This window comes from Vulpes vulpes, chromosome 11 (assembly GCF_048418805.1).
Source record: "Vulpes vulpes isolate BD-2025 chromosome 11, VulVul3, whole genome shotgun sequence".
Lineage (NCBI taxonomy): Eukaryota > Metazoa > Chordata > Mammalia > Carnivora > Canidae > Vulpes > Vulpes vulpes.
In genome coordinates this window covers 87,992,687-88,012,852 of record NC_132790.1, presented here as the reverse complement: position 1 = coordinate 88,012,852, position 20,166 = coordinate 87,992,687, and the positions used below count along the sequence as shown (strand labels likewise).

The window sequence follows — 20,166 nt, the reverse complement described above, 5'->3', positions numbered from 1 at the left end:
TCTGTATTGCTGTATCCGACTTTGAAAATATTTCTTTGTGACTTACTGCAGTATTTGGATGTGTTTTTTAAAATATGCTCAATAATACAGTACATATTCATGAATTTGGGAGTGCCAAATTCTCAATATTGATACCATGTAGCCCATTTCAGGTACCTCCATCTCACCCTTACATTTACACAGATCTTGACCCTAAAGTAATAGGATTAAAGTATTCAAGACATTCACTATATTGCTAAGATATGATACTTAAGCAAGATAGTTGTAATAATGGAAATGGGTTTACTTGAATCTGAATGAAAAAAGGAAAGCTAATTTTTAGCTTATCTCTTTTTTTAATTTTTAAAATGTTTTATTTACTCATTTTTAGAGAGAGAAAGAGAACAAGCAGGGGAGTGGGAGAGGGAGAGGGAGAAGCAGGTAACCTGCTTGCTGAGCAGGGAGCCTGACGGGGGGGGGGGGGGGGGCTCAATCCCAGGACCCTAAAATCATGACCTGAGCTGAAGGCAGATGCTCAACCAATTGAGGCACCCAGGTGCCCACTTATTCCTCTTTTTAAAAGTTTTGTGCATGCCAGGGTACTGCAAAGGCAGGTATGTGTCCTACAAAGGTAGCTGTATTGGTCCTATAGCAAATAGTACAAATCTGATTATATTTATAACTGTCACTAGTTCCTTCAACAATGAATCAAGATCAGGAGGTATATTACTGACAACTGTTTCTCTATGAAGAAAGGAGGCTGACCTTCAAGCACAACATCTTTTATACTGTAACACCACCCTTTCTTGTTGAAATCATAACTGATAATCTAATCCTCCACCAGGCATTTCTTCTCCCTCACAGATGTACTGAAAGTATGCCAAGAAGTGAACATTCACACTGCACATCAGTGGTTTTGTCCAACCATAAAATAAAATAGCCTCTTGCCATTCACATGATAGTAACTGTCTCTCTGCATCATGTGTATATTACATCACATATATGTTAAATAAAATGCAGAGCTTAGCTTTGATTTCCATCCTTCACACTGTTGCCACTTACTTTTTTTTTTTCCACTTGCCTTTTTAATATGTGAACATACATATCCCCCTTTCTCAAAAGTCTTCAATGACTCCATACTATCTACCACTGCCCATCTAAAATTCCTATGTTTAGCATTAAGATCCTTCATGGTCTGGTACTGTCTACTACATGTTTGGCCTCATCTACTTACTTAATCTTTACCCCCACAAGTTATGCTCCAACAGTACTGTACTTTTGGTTCCTTGAATACTGTGTTCTCTCATGCTTCTGTACATCTGCAATGCTTTTCATTGTATAGAATGCTTTTACTGTTTTTTTTCCTTCAAAAAGCTCTACTTAAAAGATATGTTTGTAAATTCTTCCCTCAATTCCTAGGTAGTCATTCCCTCTATTTCCTATTGCATCTTACAGGTACTTTAAATACAATGATCATTTTGTACTGCACTTGTTGCACTTCATTCACAAATAAAATTAAGTGCCTACAACATGCTAGGCACTTTTTTAAATGCAGGGGATGTAACAATGAATAAAAGTAGGTCTCTGCCCACATGGAACTGTTGTACAATCTAGAGAGGGGTAACAAACATCATAAACTCTTAATATTTATTCCCTTGAAAGAAAAAGTAGGAAGAAAGTTAGGGAGTGCCAGACCCAAGGGTAAAGAGGGGGAGGAGAGCAATGTTATTTTATACAAGGAATCAAGGAAGGCCTTTCTATTAAGGTATCTGAGCAGATACCTGAAAGACGTCAGTGAGGAAATGAGCCTGTCTATGCAGATAGACATCTGGGAAAAAGAGATGAACAGGCAGAAAGAATAAAACATGCAAAAGTCCTAGAAAGGACCGTTTGGCACACTAAGGAATAGCAGGGATGCCACTATGGCTGCAAAACAATAAGCAAAGTGGGAAGAGGTAGGAAACAGTAAGAGATGAGGTAGGGGTGAGAGAGGAAGCAGATTAAATAGTTAAGTCTTGGGTTTTTCTGAGTGACATGGGGGGCTACTCGAAAGATTTTAAGCAGAAGAATGGTATGATCTAACTTTTATTTTAGAAGAATCACTGCAGAGGGGAAAGGGCGGAAGCAGGAAAGTAGACTACTGCAGTGATCTTGATTAGAGATCACTTAGACCAGGGAAGCAGTCCTGGCATGGAGAGAAGTGGTAAATTGAGCATATTTTTGAAGATGGAGCCAATAGGATGTTTTATATTTTGGATGTAGGCATGATAGAAAAAGGCGTTAAGGAAGACTTACTTCTTAAGAGTTTTAGCCTAAGCAGTTGGAAAAACAGAGATGCCATTTCCAGAAAGAGGAGCCTCTTCTTGGGAGAAGGAGATCAAGAATTTGTATTGGGCATATTAAGCCTGAAATGCCTATTACACATCCAAATGCAGATGTCAAGAGGACAAAGAAGTCCTGGCTGAAGTAAAATTTGAGAACCATCAGCAAGCACAAAATATTTATAAAACTGCAATACTATACAAGATCAAAGGAGAAAAAAAAATCACAAGGAGAGTAAATACGGATAAAAAAGAAAAAAAGATTTGAATACAGCCTTAAAGGTCTCCAACCATTTTGAGTTAGTAGAGAGGAGAAGGAACCAGCGAAGGAGAATCCTTTACGTTTATCCACTGAATTACAAACTTCTTAAGGAAAGGCACCGGTTCTTAGTACCATGCTTAAGCTTACAATAGATAATGAAATATCTAATTAGTAAGTATGAGTGTGTACGTGTATAGAATTTTAGCATGGAAAAAAGGAAGTTCTGATATCACGTCACAAATTATAAAATCCCATATATATTTTTTCCAGTTGATGTAAGTTGATCTATGTCAACTGCACCAAAAGTTGAAAAAAAAGTTTCCTGTACATATTTATTAAAAGCACTAAATATCAGAATCTTTGCAGTTTAATACAAAGATACTATATCAAAAACAAACCAATCCTGAAATGCACACATTCAAATATTTATTGAGTACCTTCACTAAGATGCTAAAGATACAATAGTGAGAATAATAGACAGAATTGTGTCCTTGTTGAGCTAACACAAATAGGCAGACAATAAATAAGTAAAAAAGATGTGTTAGTAATTAAATGTTAAGCAGGAAGGAAACATCACATAAATGGTGGGGGTGAGAGGGAAATGGCCCAGAAGGTCCCACTGAGAAGGCAACTCCTGCATAAATACCCGAAGGAAGAGGGAGACAAGTAAATATTTTATAGAAAACAGTGCTTTCAGTCACTGTCAAAAAGTAAACAGTTTAAACCAAGAAGATAAACACCACCAGGAGTCAAAACTGATAAGATAATTTAGATTAACAAAAATAAAAAGATGGCCAACTCTATGTGTACTATGGTTCTATGCAAAGGTCACTAGCTAGTATCCAGAGCGTATCATATAAATTTTACATAAGCCTAGAATTCCAAATACTAAGCTAGTAGATAGAGATTCGGTATATATGCTTCTCTAGACACATATGTGTTCATATGTATGTTAGGGGGTGTATGTGCATGCATTTATACTTGTAGGTTTGTATGTGTTTGTGTGTGTTCCAGAGGAGGACAATACTTAGATAAGTTAAAAACAACAACAACAACAACAAAAAAAACCAAAAAGACAAATATTGATCAAGTAGTCAGATGTTCCAAGACAGTGCCAAATATTTTCTCAAATATCTCACTTAATGTGTACAACGACCTTGAGAAGGAAGAAAAGGTACCCTTTTCTTTTACAAATTAAAACAAAGATCAAAAGCACTTCACAGTTACATGGCTAGTAAGGTGATATGACTGAAATTAAATTCCAAAGCTGTCTTTCTTCTTCACTTGTAATGTCTTTCTGAATACAGCAGTGCTGAGAGGAATAGACAACCATCCTTTTCTGAAATTATCCTAAGGTACCCTGAAGCCCAAGTTTATTTCAAAGGATACAAAGTTAAGAACCAACGCAGATCCCAGGAGGATTAACCCCTAGAGAAACTGCACACCAGGGTCCTGAAAGAGATGATCCTAAAATAAAGATTATTTGGGGTAGGAGGAAAGCTGAATCATAATAATAGCTACCATTCACTGAATAAATTAATACATACATCACATATAGTAATATTTTTAAGGGCCTTCATATGCATATCTTCATAATAACTTCTTCCAAGTGATTTTTTTTTTCAAAATACAGAATTTGGGGGTGGAGGGATAACATTCCAGGAGTAAGGCACAATATAAACAAGTTCTGAAGGTGGGAACAAGAGGGGCACCTTCAAGAGGCAATGAATAGTACAAATTGGCTAAAGCATAAAGGGAGATGAAAGGGGAATAAAAAGAGATAAATTAAAGAAAGGGTGGAATCAAAAGAATCTGAAATGCCAAGCTAGAAAGTTTTAACTTTCTTCAGTAGTCAACAGGTTCTCTAAAAGTTTCTGCGTGGTTGGATCCATGCTTCATGAAAATTACTGACAGTTACAGGGCCTAAACTAAGGTGCTAAAAGAGTAATGGGAGGAAAAGAAAACTGGAAGAATTACTAGAGAGATAGAATTCACAGAATTTGGCCTGAGTGACTCTGGATATGATGTTCTAATAATGAGAACCACAAGCTGTACAAAGGATTAGAACTTCCATGGGGATAAGAAAAAAAAATACGCAAACTTTATTGTTAACATTCACAACAACAAAAAATGAAGAAAGATGATATACTTAAAAATATAAACAGCCTTATGGTTGACAAGTTTAGTTTAAAGTTAAAATGTAAAAAAAAAAAAAAAAAAAATAAAGTTAAAATGTATTATGCCGGGATCCCTGGGTGGCGCAGCAGTTTAGCGCCTGCCTTTGGCCCAGGGCGTGATCCTGGAGACCCGGGATCGAATCCCATGTCAGGCTCCCAGTGCATGGAGCCTGCTTCTCCCTCTGCCTATGTCTCTGCCTCTCTCTCTCTGTGTGTGTGACTATCATAAATAAATAAAAATTTTAAAAAAAATAAAAAAGTATTATGCTATTTAATTATACATAATTAAGACAACCCTATATATTAGCATATCATAAAGTCTTTCAAATTCTTAAAGTTTGATTTTTATTTCTCTAATAAAAGGTGTACATAAATAAATTGTTCATCAACAAAACTATGAAAATATACTTGACCAAGTACCACTACTGCTTATGTTACAGCCTCACACTTTACAGCATGATGTGCCAGGCAATACACTAAAGTCATCCAATCTTCTCACGATCCCTTAGTATAATTCCCAACTCATAGAAGAGGAAACTGAGGCTTAGAGAGGTCAGGTGATTACTAAAAAAGTTGCAGAAAACTATGCTTTCAACATGCTATATTATCATTTAGCATTCATTCGATTTTTTTTTAAGATTTTATTTATTTATTTGAGAGAGAAAGTGAGCCAGAGAGAAAGAACATGAGCAGGAGAGGGGTAGGGAGAAGCAGACTCCCCACTGAGCAGGAAGCCTGATGCAGGGCTGGATTCCAGGACCCTGAGACCATGACCTGAGCCGAAGGCAGACATTTAACCAACTGGAGTCACACAGGTGCCCCTCATTTGATTTCTTTGTATCTAATAAATACTTTGTATTTAGGATAAAGAAATCTTACACAAGAATTGTCATAGGGACACCTGGGTGGCTCAGCAGTTGAGCGTCTGCCTTTGGCTTGGAGCATGATCCCGGGGTCCCTGCTTCTCCCTCTGCCTGTGTCTCTGCCCCTCTCTCTGTGTGTCTCTCATGAATGAACAAATAAAATCTTTTTTTAAAAAGAAGAACAACTGTCATAATCACACATGACGTTCTAAAGAATCTCCTATTCACTCTTTTTAATGTATGTCATACTGCTTTGGTGTGTGGTAACAAAAAGTGAGGGAGGTGCCTAAAAACTACTGGGGAGAAAAAGGTTACGTTGCTGCTATTTCCCTCCTTAGCTGTCGCCTTGAAAGTACCCCTAGAAAGTTAGATATTTGTGATATTATTCAGGAACAGGATGAGGAATGGTACCAACAGGCAATGGTGACTGCTGGAATATCTCCTACACAGTAGGGTAGGGCTTTTCAATGCATAAGTTAACATGATCAGATAACTGATCAGATTGTCAGCAACTTTTCTCACCCCCAGTAAATGATAATTATCTTTAAAATATAAAACCTGAGATTCTATAATCCCATTTAACTGATAAATCATTTAAAAAAATCAACTCACTGCATAACTCCTGCTTAACAACAGGCACCATAATATTAACATGGAAGGTTAAAGAAATCAGGAATAATAGTTTCAGAAACACTGAACTCCTATTCCTCCATGAAAATAAAACACTGTGTAATCATCAACATGCCTAAAAAGCAAAGTAATACAACTGAGTAAGCACCTGAATGGGCAAAGGGCTCCAGGAATCCAACAGAGTTTAGAGGTTTAGCTTAGACTCTGAGCAAAGAACTTGTTTTGTGGCTATAAAACATCAACAACATGTTAAGTACAATTTTTAAGAAAGATTTATTTATTCAAAAGAGAGTAAGAGGTGGGGTAGAGGGGCAGAGGAAGAGAATCCCAAGCAGACTCCCGGCTGAGCATGGAGCTCGAAGCAGAGCTGGATCTAAGGATCCTGAGATCATGACCCGAGCCGAAATCAAGAGGGAGATGCTCAACCAACTGAACTACCCAGGTACCCATGTAAGTACAATTCTTGAGATGGCATAAAGACAAGGTTAAAGTATAAACTCCAGGGAAACTCCTCAAAAATGTCCTAGTAGGTAAGATGTAACTCCTCAGTGGAAAAGTCTACAGAACCTAAGTAGGAGAGGAGCTCTTGTTTCATCCAAGTCATGTGCATGACAGTTATCATCCAAGTCATGTGCATGACAGTTATCATAGTTATCTATATTGTTATCATACTAATTACCTCTCACTGAAGTTTAGTCAGAACAAGAAGTTAGGAAACTACTGTACATAAAAAAGGCAAGTTTCGCAAGGTATTGCCAGGAAGTGTCCATGGGCTATACAGATACGTCACCAAGTTGCGGGCAGGATCTTCCTGTGGTTTGTCTTGCCCACTTCAGGTTTCACTTTTGAACGTGTGCTGATTCCTAAGCTCCCTACAGCCCACTTCTCAGGTAGCAAACCAAACTCTGAAAAACATATGATAGGAATCTCTCCTAGTACAGGTCAATGGCTCCTACAGCTACATGAAGCTTAGCAAGTCTTCTAAGCTGACCAACAGAGTGTAGTATGGCAAGCAAATGAAAAGCCTGGTGGTGGCAAAACTAAGGGCTACACAGATAAGACATATACAGGACATGACAGCTATTTCTGGTAATGGCATCCTGAGACTCTTTATGATCTACTACTTTTCGAAAAAAAAAAGTGGCACTTAGTTATAAATAAGTTGTATTTACAAATGTGCATGTACAAGTATATGCATGTGTATGTGTTCTAGGAGAACCATTTACAAGCACAGACAAAAGCACATAAGCATAGTCACAGAAGAGTAACATTTTTTGTAAATCCCCTAAACAGTATTAAAGATAAATTTTTATAGCATCCCAACATTCTAAATTTTTTGAATATCCATTACATTAGACCATAACCAATTTAGGGATAATTATCAACTTCTTGACAACAAATATACTCATCAGTTCTTTCCAATATGCCACCTGACAAGCAAACTGGTAGACAAACAGATAGGGACTTCAGTAACTTACAGACCTTCTGAAAACCTAGCTCTGCCTTTTAAACCCTGAGCAAAAACCCTTTTTGTTGGTATATAATCTTTTTCATGAATTTGGATTAAATGAAATAATTTGCAATTACACAGTACCTGGAAAAGAATAAATATACTCAAAAATATTAGTTCACTTTCCCCTATCCACTAAGAATATTTTACATAAAGTTGTTCAAATTCAAAACTAAAAGGCTCTGTACCACTCACACAAATGTTATAAAATTTACAGGATCAAAATTATTCTTTTTACCTCATTCATCTGAAGCAAAACACTGACTTTATTAAAAAGACAACTTCTGGGGACACCTGGGTGGCTCAGCAGTTGAGTGTCTGTCTTTGGCTCAGGGCGTGATCCCAGGGCCTGTGATCGAGTCCAACATCAGGCTCCTCTCAGAGGGCCTGCTTCTCCCTCGGCCTATGTCTCTGCCTCTGTGAGGTATGAATAAATAAATAAAATCTGTGTCTCTCATGAATAAATAAATAAAATCTTTAAAAAATAAAAAAATAAAAAGCCAACTTTTTGAACACAAAAACTGGTGAAAACAAAGTATATGGGATTTTATTATATTGCTCCTGAACATTTTCGTTTGAAATTCTATAAAAATAAAAGGTTATTCAAAAACTTGGCATAAAAGTTGACTTTACTTTTAGGGGCACTCAAAATGTTACCAAAGCCGGGATCCCTGGGTGGCACAGCGGTTTGGTGCCTGCCTTTGGCCCAGGGCGCGATCCTGGAGACCCGGGATCGAATCCCACGTCGGGCTCCCTGCATGGAGCCTGCTTCTCCCTCTGCCTGTGTCTCTGCCTCTCTCTCTCTCTCTCTGTGACTATCATAAATAAATAAAAATTAAAAAAAAAAAAAAGGAAAAAAAAATGTTACCAAAGCCTAACACACGGCTACCCTTATTTTTGTAGAACAAGAGAGCTTGGACTAAAATTGTGTCAAGTTTGGGGCACCTGGGTGGCTCAGTCAGTGAGGTGTCTGCCTTCCATTCAGGTTGTGATCCCAGGGTCCTGAGATCAAACCAGGAACTGGGCTCCCTACTCAGCAGGGAGCCTGCTTCTCCTTTCCTGTCACATCCTCCTCTGCTTGTGTGTGCTCTTTCTCTCAAATAAATAAATAAAATCTTTAAAAAATGAATAAAATAAAATAGTATTAAATTCTTTTATACAAAGGCATTTTTCATAACATAGCTAATATATAAATACTCTATAGAAAATTAAACCATTGTAAGCAAGGCTAATTCACTTTGTCCACCAAGGTAACCGATGTTGTACATCCTTTCAAACCTCTTTCTAGGGGTGTCTGGGTAGCTTCGTTGGTTAAGAGTCTGCCTTCTGCTCAGGTTATGATCCCAGGGTCCTGGGATGGAGTCCTGTGTCTCCCCAAGCAGGGAGCCTACTTCTCCCTCTTCTGCTTCTGCATCTCCCCCGACTCGTGCTCACTCTCTCTCAGAAAATAAATATAATCTTAAACAAAACACCTCTTCTGTGTTTTCCCATATCATTTTCCCATATCACGTAGAAAAGAAAAAACACATACTATTATAACTTGCTCTTTGTACTAAACAATAGGTCTTAAAGTTTGTTCCTTTCATACTCTGGACACACCTCATTCTTTTTAGCAGCTACAGAATATTTATTTTAACATATTATGTATCTGCTTCCCACAACCCACACTTAAGTTGTCTCTAGTTCTTTGTTTCACAAACAAGGGAACGTTAAACACCTTTGTATATGCCTCTTTTGCAAATATTCAAGTGTTTCTGTAGGGCAGAATTGCATAGGGAATACATACTTAGATTTTTAACAGATATTGCCAAAATGCTCTCCAACGTTGCTTTACCCATTTAAGTTTACAGCAACAATGAATAAAGTTACCTATTTTCCTAAACCCCCAACAAATACTGAAATTAACAAGCTTTTCTTTTTTTTTTTTTAACAAACTGATGGCTTTTAAATGAACATTCCTAGATTTTTATTGTATCTCATCAGTATTTTCTTATGTTGACTTTTCTATCTTTCTGTGAAATGTCTATTCATACCTTTGATTTTTCTAATGCCCTTTTCTTTTTTAAAATATGTATGAATCTTTTATATATTCTAGATACTAACAAATAGAGAGGCAAAATAGCATAGTAGGTTAGGAGCAACAGGATAGACTCTAGAGCCAGTCTGTTCAATTTGAATGACAGCTCTGCCACTTACTACCTGTCTGATTTTGGTCAAGTTACTTAGTTTAGCTATTCTATGCCTCAGTTTCCCCACCAGCAAAATGTGGATAATAAATATTATGGAATTACCATAAAGATTAAATTATTTAATATTCTTAAAAACAGTACCCTGACACAGAATAATTGTTACACAAGTGTTTTCTTTTTGTCAATAGGATTTACCACAAATATCCTCTCATAACCTACTATTTGTCTCTTAACCCTTGTTTATAAATCCTCACTTATCTTTCCTCAAAAAATTTTTTCCATTTCTCTTCTAACATCAGAAATTCTATAATCAGATGGAAACAACAAACTGCCCTCACTGGATCTCACAGTCAACTCCTCAAGCATAAATGCAGGCATCAGCCAAAGCATCTAAATTTTTAAACATCTTTTCACTAAAAAAAATAGCCAGTTTCCTTACCGCATAAAACATTCCCACAGATCAGTAAGAAGACTAATAACCCAGTAGGAAAAAAAAGACAAATGGGATGCCTGAGTGGCTCAGCAGTTAAGCATCTGCCTTCGGCTCAGGGTGTGATCCTGGAGACCCGAGATCGAGTCCTACATTGGGCTCCCTACATGGAGCCTGTCTCTCCCTCTGCCTCGGTCTCTGCTTCTTCTCTCTCTCTCTCTCTGTGTCTCTCATGAATAATCAAATAAAATCTTAAAAAAAAAAAAAGGCAAAATAAATAAGTTCACAAAAAAAGGGAAAATAAAAATGGCAAATCTCCTTAAAAATATGGAGATCCTCAACCTCATTTAGAAGTGCAAATTAAAACTACAAATCAGATACTCCATCACAGAGATGAGTAAAGATCAAGAAGTTTTAAAATATACACTATGTGAGCAAAGAAACAGGCAGTCATTCATTGTTGGTGGGAGCAAAAACTGGTATAATTTCTGCAGAAAACAATTTGGCACTGTCTTTCCATAATAAAAATACACATACCAATTCATCAATTCTTTTTGAAGGATTTTATTTATTTATTCATGAGACACACAGAGACAGAGAGGCAGAAACATAGGCAGAGAGAGAAGCAGGCTCCATGCAGGGAGCCCGATGCGGAACTCGATCCCGGGACTCCAGGATCACACCCTGGGCCAAAAGAGGCGCTAAACTGCTGAGCCACCAGGCATCCCCCAATTCATCAATTTAACATCTACAAATTTATCCTACAGACAGACACATGCACTCCTATCAAAAATGACTGACTGACTACAAGGTTATTTATTACAGTAGTATTGTTTGTAATAGCAAATACCGGAAACAACCTATATTCCCATCAATAGGGGACTGGTTAAATAAGCTGCGGTATATCCAGATGATGCAATATTAAGCAGCTGTTAAAAGGGGGGGGGGGCAGCTCCCTATACATATGGATACCATAAATCTTCAAGCTACTATTGTTAAGTGTAAAAAGCAAGATGCAAACAACGTATTTTTTTTGCTACAATTTGTATGTTGCGGGGGGAGAGAGAGAGAGATACATTAATACTCCTACATTTATGTCTATAAATGTTTAAATAATCTCTGTAAGCATACACAAGAAACTGGTAATGCTTGCTTCTGGAGAGGGAATGGCTAGGGGCAACAGAGGTAAAAAAAAAAAAACAACTTATGTTTCAATGTATACTCTATTGTACCTTTTCAGTTTTGTATCAGCTATTTGCATTATTTAATCAAACAAATATTTTATTTTCTTTTAAGATTTTATTTATTTGACAGAGAGAGAGCATGAGCACGGAGAAGAAGCAAAGGGAGAGGGAGAAATAGGCTCCCCGCTGAGCAGGGACCTCCGTGTGAGACTCAATCCCAGGACCCTGGGCTGAAGGCAGACACTTAACCAACCAAGCCAGCTAGGTATCCCAAATAAATCTTTTTAAAAAACTAATCAGGGATCCCTGGGTGGCGCAGCGGTTTGGCGCCTGCCTTTGGCCCAGGGCGCGATCCTGGAGACCCGGGATCGAATCCCACGTCGGGCTCCCGGTGCATGGAGCCTGCTTCTCCCTCTGCCTGTGTCTCTGCCTCTCTCTCTATCTCTCTGTGACTATCATAAATAAATAAAAATTAAAAAAAAAAAATAAATAAATAAAAAATAAAAAACTAATCAAATAAATAAGAACCTCCCTGTAATCATACCACACTTTCTACTGGTACTCTTTTTTTTTTTTTAAGATTTATTTACTCATGAGAGACACACACAGAGAGAGAGAGGCAGAGACACAGGCAGAGGGAGAAGCAGGCTCCCTATGGGGAGACTGATGCGGAACTTGATCCCAGGACCCTGGGATCACGATCTGAGCCAAAGGCAGAAGCTCAACCACTGAACCACCCAGGTCCCCCTCTACTGGTACTCTTTAAATGTTTACACACAGGGGTTCCCCAGATGGCTCAGATGATTAAGTGTCTGACTCTTGATTTAGGCTCACTTCATAAGCTCAGGGTTGTGATATTGAGCCTCCTGTGGAGCCTGCTTAAGATTCTCTCTCCTCCCTCTCCCAACACTCATGCACACTTTTTCTCTCTCAAAAATAAATAAATAAATAAATAAATAAATAAATAGTCTCACACAGTAGGTTGTTAACACTCAAGTTGTTTGTGGCTAGTCTGTTCAAAAGCAGAGATTCTCCATCCTAGGGGTCCATTATCACTCCTGATGGAATATTTCAAACCCATAGATGTCCAAGTACCACCTCAGAGATTCTGATTCAGTAGGTATACAGTACAGCCTGGGCATCAGAATTTTTTTTAATTCACAGGTGACAACTGATAGGCAGTCATGACTGAGTTACAGCAGGACACAAATAAGTAAACAACCAGGCTTGATCTCCATCTAGGTCACAAGCAGTTTCATCACCAATCCTAACCACTTCACAAAATTCTTAAAAAGAAACAGATGAGAGTGTATAGATCACCCAGTGAAAATATATTACTACTTCTGGATATATTACTACATAGGCAATGTAATCCTCATATATTAAATGTAGTACATATGCAACATTCATACTAATCATGAATTCATTCTACCTAGCATTTCAAAAAGAACTTTGACAATAAAGGACTAGTACCCAAGAGGCACAGGCATTAATTGTGTAACACTTGGAGTATCTGAGTATCAAAGTTCTTCATTTGTAAAATGAGGGGACACAATATGTTTCCTACCTTCCAGCTCTAAACCTTAGTAATTCTCTAAGAATACAGTATCTAAATGCAACCACTGTTTAGTACAGACTTTAGGATGAACTAGTAAGAGCTTTTTCATCCCATTCACGGTTTGGCTCAATCCACAGTCCCATTCACACTTGGCTCAATCCACAGTCCAGTGGGCTAATGCTCTAATAGACACTCATATTATGTACTGCTGAATAAATTGTCATAAAAAAAAAACTTTTTTAAAGATTCAAACAATCTGGGATCCCTGGGTGGCGCAGCGGTTTAGTGCCTGCCTTTGGCCCAGGGCGTGATCCTGGAGACCCGGGATCGAATCCCACATCGGGCTCCCGGTGCATGGAGCCTGCTTCTCCCTCTGCCTATGTCTCTGCCTCTCTCTCTCTCTCTCTGTGTAACTATCATAAATAAATAAAAATTTAAAAAAAAAAAAGATTCAAACAATCTTATCTAATAAATCTTAGAAAAATATTTCAAACAGTGCACCTTAGACAAAATAGGTATAAGAAAAACACTTAAGCATTAAAATAAAAGCATCTGATGCATCTTCAACACCTAAAATAAAAGTATCTTAAAGCAAATGGTTCAATTTAAAAAGCAACAAAGACTTAGTGCTAGAAGAGATGCTAAAGACCACATCCAAACCTCTCATTTTACAAGTGAGAAAACAGGGAGTCGGCCAAGTTAAAGAATTTGCCCAAAGTCATTCTGTCATTAAGGATATTCCCAGAACCAAGTTCACAATAACAATTTGTCAATTACTGTTCATTGATGTTTGCATGTAAATTGGTATAACGTTATAAAGCATATTATTTTAGTCACTGATTTTTGATGACTGAAATAACATACAAAACCAAAGACATAGCATAAAAATTTCTTAATATACATGAAGTGTCTTAACTTACATCTAGTGATGACTATTCAGCAAAACTGTTAGCAGCTCTCAAATGAGAACAGAATTTTATTAGTAAATAAAGCATGTAATCTGGTACTATTGTCAAATAATTTCATTAAGCACATTAGAAAGGAAATAGGATTGGCATCTAAGATTAAAGGACAAAATGATAGTTTTATTTCAGCCACTTCAGCCACATTAGTTCCAGTCTTAGAAGCTATTCAAAGAGTTCTAAGTTTAAAAAAAAAAAAAAAAAAAAAGCCAACTCTATGAATTCATTGAGGTTTACCTCCTGTCTTCCTCAGAGCAAATGATTAGCAGACTGCTTTGTGAACTTTTACAAAGAACCCTTTTCTCTCATTTCTGTCCATTTGAAAGATGGATTCTTCCTCAATCCTAAACAACTTGTCTTTACAAATTTTTGATGGAAATGAATTCTTAGTATGAACAAATCTTTTAGTAATCTTTCCCTCAATTTATTAAATAATGCATCTAATTTCAAATATCTGATAGTAATAAACTCTTAGCATGAATAAATTCTTTTAAATATCTCCCTCTCAATTCTATTGTGTGATCAATAAAATGTCTTGATTTACACCTTACTACCAAAGAATTCAAACCTTCCATGACAAACAAAAACATATACTATATCAAGTAGGATAATGAGATTTTTCTTTTCCAGGCTCAGAACCAAATTAACAATATTCATGGAGTACAGTTAGGTAACAATATTCAAATCTCATAATAATAAGCACTCAGAGCATTTAGAAAAATGTAATCCTTTTCCTAATGAGGCAACTTTGGCATTAGTTCAAACATAAGCTCAACTGGCACTGTGATTTTGAAAGGGATGGACTTCCTGTCACAGACCCACATAGTTTTCTTTCAACAATATTATCATCTTCTAGTTTATTTGTAAAATTTACAGAACAGTTTCACATCTAGTATCTCAAATCCTCCTGAGGATAACACAGTGAGAATTAGGGCATTTTCTAAAGGCCCATTATGTCCTAGGCATATGCTGACACTAGGACAGTTTAAATTAAAAAAAAGAATGAATTCTACCCTGGAAGAGCTTGCAGTCTATTGGGGAATATAAATACATGATTTCTATAAAACATGCTAGAATAAGGACAAGGAATTACAACTTTTCAGCAGTGTGAGGGCCTAACACCTTCTCTTCAAAGATGTGGGTAGTGGTACCCCAAAGAATGCTTTAGTCAGGAAATCACATGCTGTAGGCTTTTGAAGGATGTGTAGGAGTTCCTGGACATAAATATGGAGTGGAGGAAAGGAGAAAGACACTTCAAGGCAGAGGAAACAACATGTACAAAATGGCTAGTGACGAAGTACTATTCCTATTTTTTTTTTTTACTATTCCTATTTTAAAGATGAGTAAGATAAGCTCAAAAGGTAAGTGAGCTGCCTAAAGTCACATAAATAATAACTAACAATGTATGAAACAGAATACAGGCCTTCTGATTTTAATCAGCTTTGTAGACCTGGAAATACCAGTAAGCTTTTACAAAAACATCAGATAAAGATTAATTTTTATCTCCTATTTATTCCTTCCCAAGAAACGGTCCATGTCTGACCAAGCTCCTGCAGAGAAGGGAAAAAATGAAAAAATGACTGGAGAAGGGGATTTATTTAATTCTCAAATCAATCCTGTGAGATAACTGTTTTTATTATACCCATTATACACACAAGAATATAGAGGCACAGGGTGGGGCACCTGGTGGCTCAGTCAGTTAAGCATCTGACTCTTGGTTTCAGCTCAGGTCATGATCTCAGGATCTTGAGATCGAGCCCTCTGGCAGGCTCTGTGGCGCACTGTGTAGTCTGCTTGAGATTCTTTCCCTTTACCTCTGCCCCTCCCCTTACTTGCACATACACTCTCTCTCTAAAATAAATAATATCTTTAAAAAAAATAATATAGAGGGACAAAAAGTTCAGCAACAGTTGGAAATTAAGGGAAGATTCAAATCCAGGTGACTAAACTAACCAAACCTCCAAACTCAAGCACTTAACCAGACCCTTCAGATCCAACTTTGCCAAAGAGCCCTACATCATTTGGTCCAGAGATGCTAAGAAGACCAAGTGAGTTCTGGGACACATCATGATCCCCCAGATCTCTCACTGTACCATACATCTCAATATTCACACAGATCCTCAGATCTGGCTCCCTTATCAATTTGGTCTCCCTTGAGCAGGTAAACCAAGAACAAGGTTGGCATGGTCTCTTTCAGCAACACTCTTACATTCTGATTACAAGCTGATTCAACTCGATGAGAGCAAACAACAAGAAGTGGTAACCAAAAAGACATCATAAAATAACAGCATGAAACTTGAAAGTACAAAAAAGAAAGCTCCAATCCCTCTATTTAGCTTGTGTGTGTGTGTGGGGGGGGGGGGTGGCAATGAAAAAGTGTTACGGGTATTAAGCATACCTGCCACTCACTCCATGGCAATTCACATCAAAGGATGGAGTCTGGAGTACCTGATTTCCTTTATCAAGGGTTCATATGACAACTCTTCAACAACCATGCCTGCCTCTTGAATATTAGGGAAGCTGACCATTTGGAATGGCCATGGGTTCCCAGGGCACTAAAATGACCTCAGGGAATTGAGGATCAACATATAGGACAAAATGTTACCATCAGCAACACTGGATTTGCTAATGTCAGTTGATCGAAACTGACCACAAAATGGATTTCCAATCTGTCGATCTAGTTATTGTAACTTGTGAAGGATATGAAAAATTTAACGAATACTGGAATGAAACCCTTAAAGAAGATTGTAGACTGTTATCTATAGAATTTTAAAGATATATAAATCTAATCCACCTTCACTTTTTGCTGGTAGGATATGGAGTTGAAGGGTCCTACTTAGATCTAGGAAAAAGAATGTTCCTTTGAGGCTTACTTTTGGCCCTATGGAACTCTAACTCTCCCGATCAGAGGCTCTCAAATAGCAGTCTGAAATCTGCCATTACATCTCCAGTCTAGTGGGTACCATCAGGCTTTCCTCTGAGGTCCCCGAGTATGGTGAAAAGGAAAGCTGACATGGTTACCCACACCCTCAAGCTCCTTAGTATCTTCATTGTCAGAATCACCACCAGCCCGTTTCTGTGACTTTAGCACCTGCTAATGACTCCTCCAGCCCTCCAACCCCCACCCTGTAAAACCCACATCAGTTTCAGGGAAACAGAAAACAGAAAATTCTTCGCAGGGTTCTGAAGGTCAGCCAACTCTAGGTTATACCAGCTAAAAGAAGGGCAAGGAAACGGAGGGAGGTGGGGAGAAGCTTCATATGTAAGTATCCTGATACTTTTTTTTCTAAAAAGCAGACACTCCGTGACCTGAGCTATAAGCCAAGCAATTCCAAAAGCAAGAAACTGACAGAGGTACCAAATGCAATACCTCCACTATGGTTAAAGTGGCAATATCATTCCTAGCAACTGGATGATCAATCTCCAAATCTGGGTAGTGAGGTTATTCTAAGGCACAGAAACAAAGTTGTGTTTTTGTATTTGTAGGTCCCAGTTTCAGTCACAATGGTATCTCTGACTGTGGTATCTTTGCTATGGAGCAGGTGAAGGTGCAGAGAGCTAAGTCCTTCTGCAAACAGCCCAACTCTACATCTCAATTCCAAAATACGTATATGTAGTTCCATGGTATAACCTGCAGCTATATAAATCAGTGAGGCTCCACTGAACAGTGCCTAGCATCAAGTGACAGTAAAACGTAAAAGTGGTAAAATCTGGAAAATCAGATGGGGGGGGGTGTCTGGCCCATTTATAGTTTTCCCAAATGTTAAATTAGAAATGTGTAAATAGGGATCCCTGGGTGGCGCAGCGGTTTGGCGCCTGCCTTTGGCCCAGGGCGCGATCCTGGAGACCCGGGATCGAATCCCACGTCAGGCTCCCGGTGCATGGAGCCTGCTTCTCCCTCTCCCTGTGTCTCTGCCTCTCTCTCTCCTTCTCTCTGTGTGTGTGACTGTCATAAATAAATAAAAATTTAAAAAAAAAAAAAAAGAAAAAGAAATGTGTAAATATGAGGTATAGGACTTAACCTGAATTTTGAAAAGATTTTATACCCTAGAAAGTAATTCTAATATCGGGAGCTTAGATATAGACAAGATCTATTTCTCTGATGTCATTTTCCAGGTTTTAAGAACTGTACTCAAAATCTCAAGTTGTCCAGGACTACTTCTGGGAACAAAAAGATGAGAAAATTTAACGTGTCTTCCCCTAAGAGTTAATTAAATCTCAGAACTTGAAAAGAGGAAAGGGGGAATAATCCTAGCTCAATTAATAATATCACTATTCAGGAACAGGAAAATTTTAGATCCTGTTCAACAATGAGCATTGTTTGCCATTTTATTGCAATTCGATTTTTTCTTTTTTTAAGATTATTTATTTATTCATGAGAGACAGGGAGAGAGAGAGAGAGAGGGAGAAGTAGGCTCCTTGCAAGGAGCCCGATGTGGGACTCGATCTCGGGTCTCCAGTATCACGCCCCAGGCTGAAGGCGGCGCTAAACCTCGGAGGCTGCCCTTGATGTTCTTCTAAACAAAGAAGTACTCCTCTTAACTAAGTAAGGGTTATTTACATGAAAGATGAAGCACGTTTCCAACCTGAGAAAACTGAATAAAGAAAATAAAGATGGAGGATGCCTGGGTGGCTCAGCTCGGGGCGTGATCCTGGAGATATGGGATCGAGTCCCCACGTCGGGCTCCCTGCGTGGAGCCTGCTTCTCCCTCTGCCTGTGTCTCTGCCTCTGTGTCTCTCATGAATGAATGAATGAATGAATGAATGAATGAATAAATAAATAAATAAAATCTTAAAAAAAAGACTTAAGAGCAAAGTCTTTATTGATATACCTTATAAACAGCAAAAAAAAAAAAAAAAAAAAAAAAAAAAAACACCAAAAAACAAAACAAAAAAAAACCCAAAAAAACCCCACAAAACAGGCGTCTCTTCTGAATAAGCTAGTGTGACATGTTCCTCTGACAACCCAAAGAGTCACTTTTCAAAACCAAATGTCCAAATGACTGGATTCAAACGGTCTGTCCATTGCCACGCTCGGGGCTTCTGAGCAAAAACTCCGGAGCAAGTCAACTCCCACGGCTCGCTCGCAGCAGTAACAACTAAATGCACGAGAAGGCAGAGCATGAGGTGGGGTTCCGCGCGGGCTGGATGACTGTTCTGAGACCTGCTCGCAGGAAGCCGCCGCATCCTGTCTTCGGTCCCCGTCGGTCAGGCCGCAGCGAGGTGGGGCGAGCACAGGTGTCCGGCCGCGGCCCCGCCCCGCCCCGCGCGCTCCTCGCCGCACCCGAGCGGCGGCCACCCGAGCCCCAGGGCGGCCCGTTTCCTCCCGCCGAGGGCGCCTTCAACCTCCGACAGGCTCCCGAGCCCAGGAAGCGGGCAGCCCCCTCCCCTCGGGCGGCCCCGCTTCCCCGCCCTCCTCCTCCTCCTCCTCCTCCTCCTCGGGCCGCGCCGCCCGTAATTACCGCTCGGCTCCCACCTCAGGGCCGCTCCCCGGCGCCCGCACCGCCCGCGCCAGGAGGCCCGCGGCCCAGGGCGGCCGGAAACTCCTCACGCCCCCGGCCCGCGCCCCCTCCCCGCGGGGCGTCCCCGCGTCCAGGCCGCGCCCAGAGCCGAGCCCCTCGGGCCGGCGCTGCCCCGGCCCCCCCCCCCCCACTCCACACAAATTCCCGGCGCTCCACTCCCTCCCCACAGGGCGGCCCCGGCCCACGCCGCCCCGTCCAGGCGACGCCTCCCGCCGGCCTCCCCGCGCGCCTCGCCCGGCCCAGCGCCCCTCTCGGCGCCGCCGCCCCGCGCGCCCGCCGCCCCCTCAGCCCCGCCGCCGCCGCCGGGTGGGTCCCCTCGGCCCGGCCCCCACTTACAGATCTTGCCCCGCAGGCTCTGCAGCACTCGGACCTCGCGACTGTCCTCGTCGCCGGCCTCCGTCTCGGCCGTCGCAGTCGCCTCCGGCGCCTCAGAAGAAGCCGCCGCAGCAGCAGGCGCCGCCGCCGCCATGGTGCCGCCCGGCCCGTGCCGCAGCCCCGCCGCCTGCGTAGCCGGCGAGGCGGAGCCCAGCGGCGGCCTGGGCTGGGGCGAGCCGCACGCCTGGCCCCGCCCCCGGGCCG

At 40.1% G+C, this 20,166-nt stretch overlaps 1 protein-coding gene across 4 annotated transcripts in view; it reads right to left on the bottom strand.

Annotated features, from left to right (window-relative positions):
* The window catches only part of RASA2 (RAS p21 protein activator 2), a 126,827-nt gene extending 106,674 nt beyond the window's left edge, over window positions 1-20,153 (bottom strand). For all 4 annotated transcript variants that reach the window (XM_072727019.1, XM_072727022.1, XM_072727020.1 and 1 more), the window contains exon 1: window positions 19,924-20,153. In XM_072727019.1, the coding sequence (XP_072583120.1) occupies window positions 19,924-20,056 (133 nt within the window). In that variant the 5' untranslated portion in view covers window positions 20,057-20,153. The remainder of the gene's footprint in view (window positions 1-19,923) is intronic.
* Window positions 20,154-20,166: the final 13 nt, after the last annotated feature.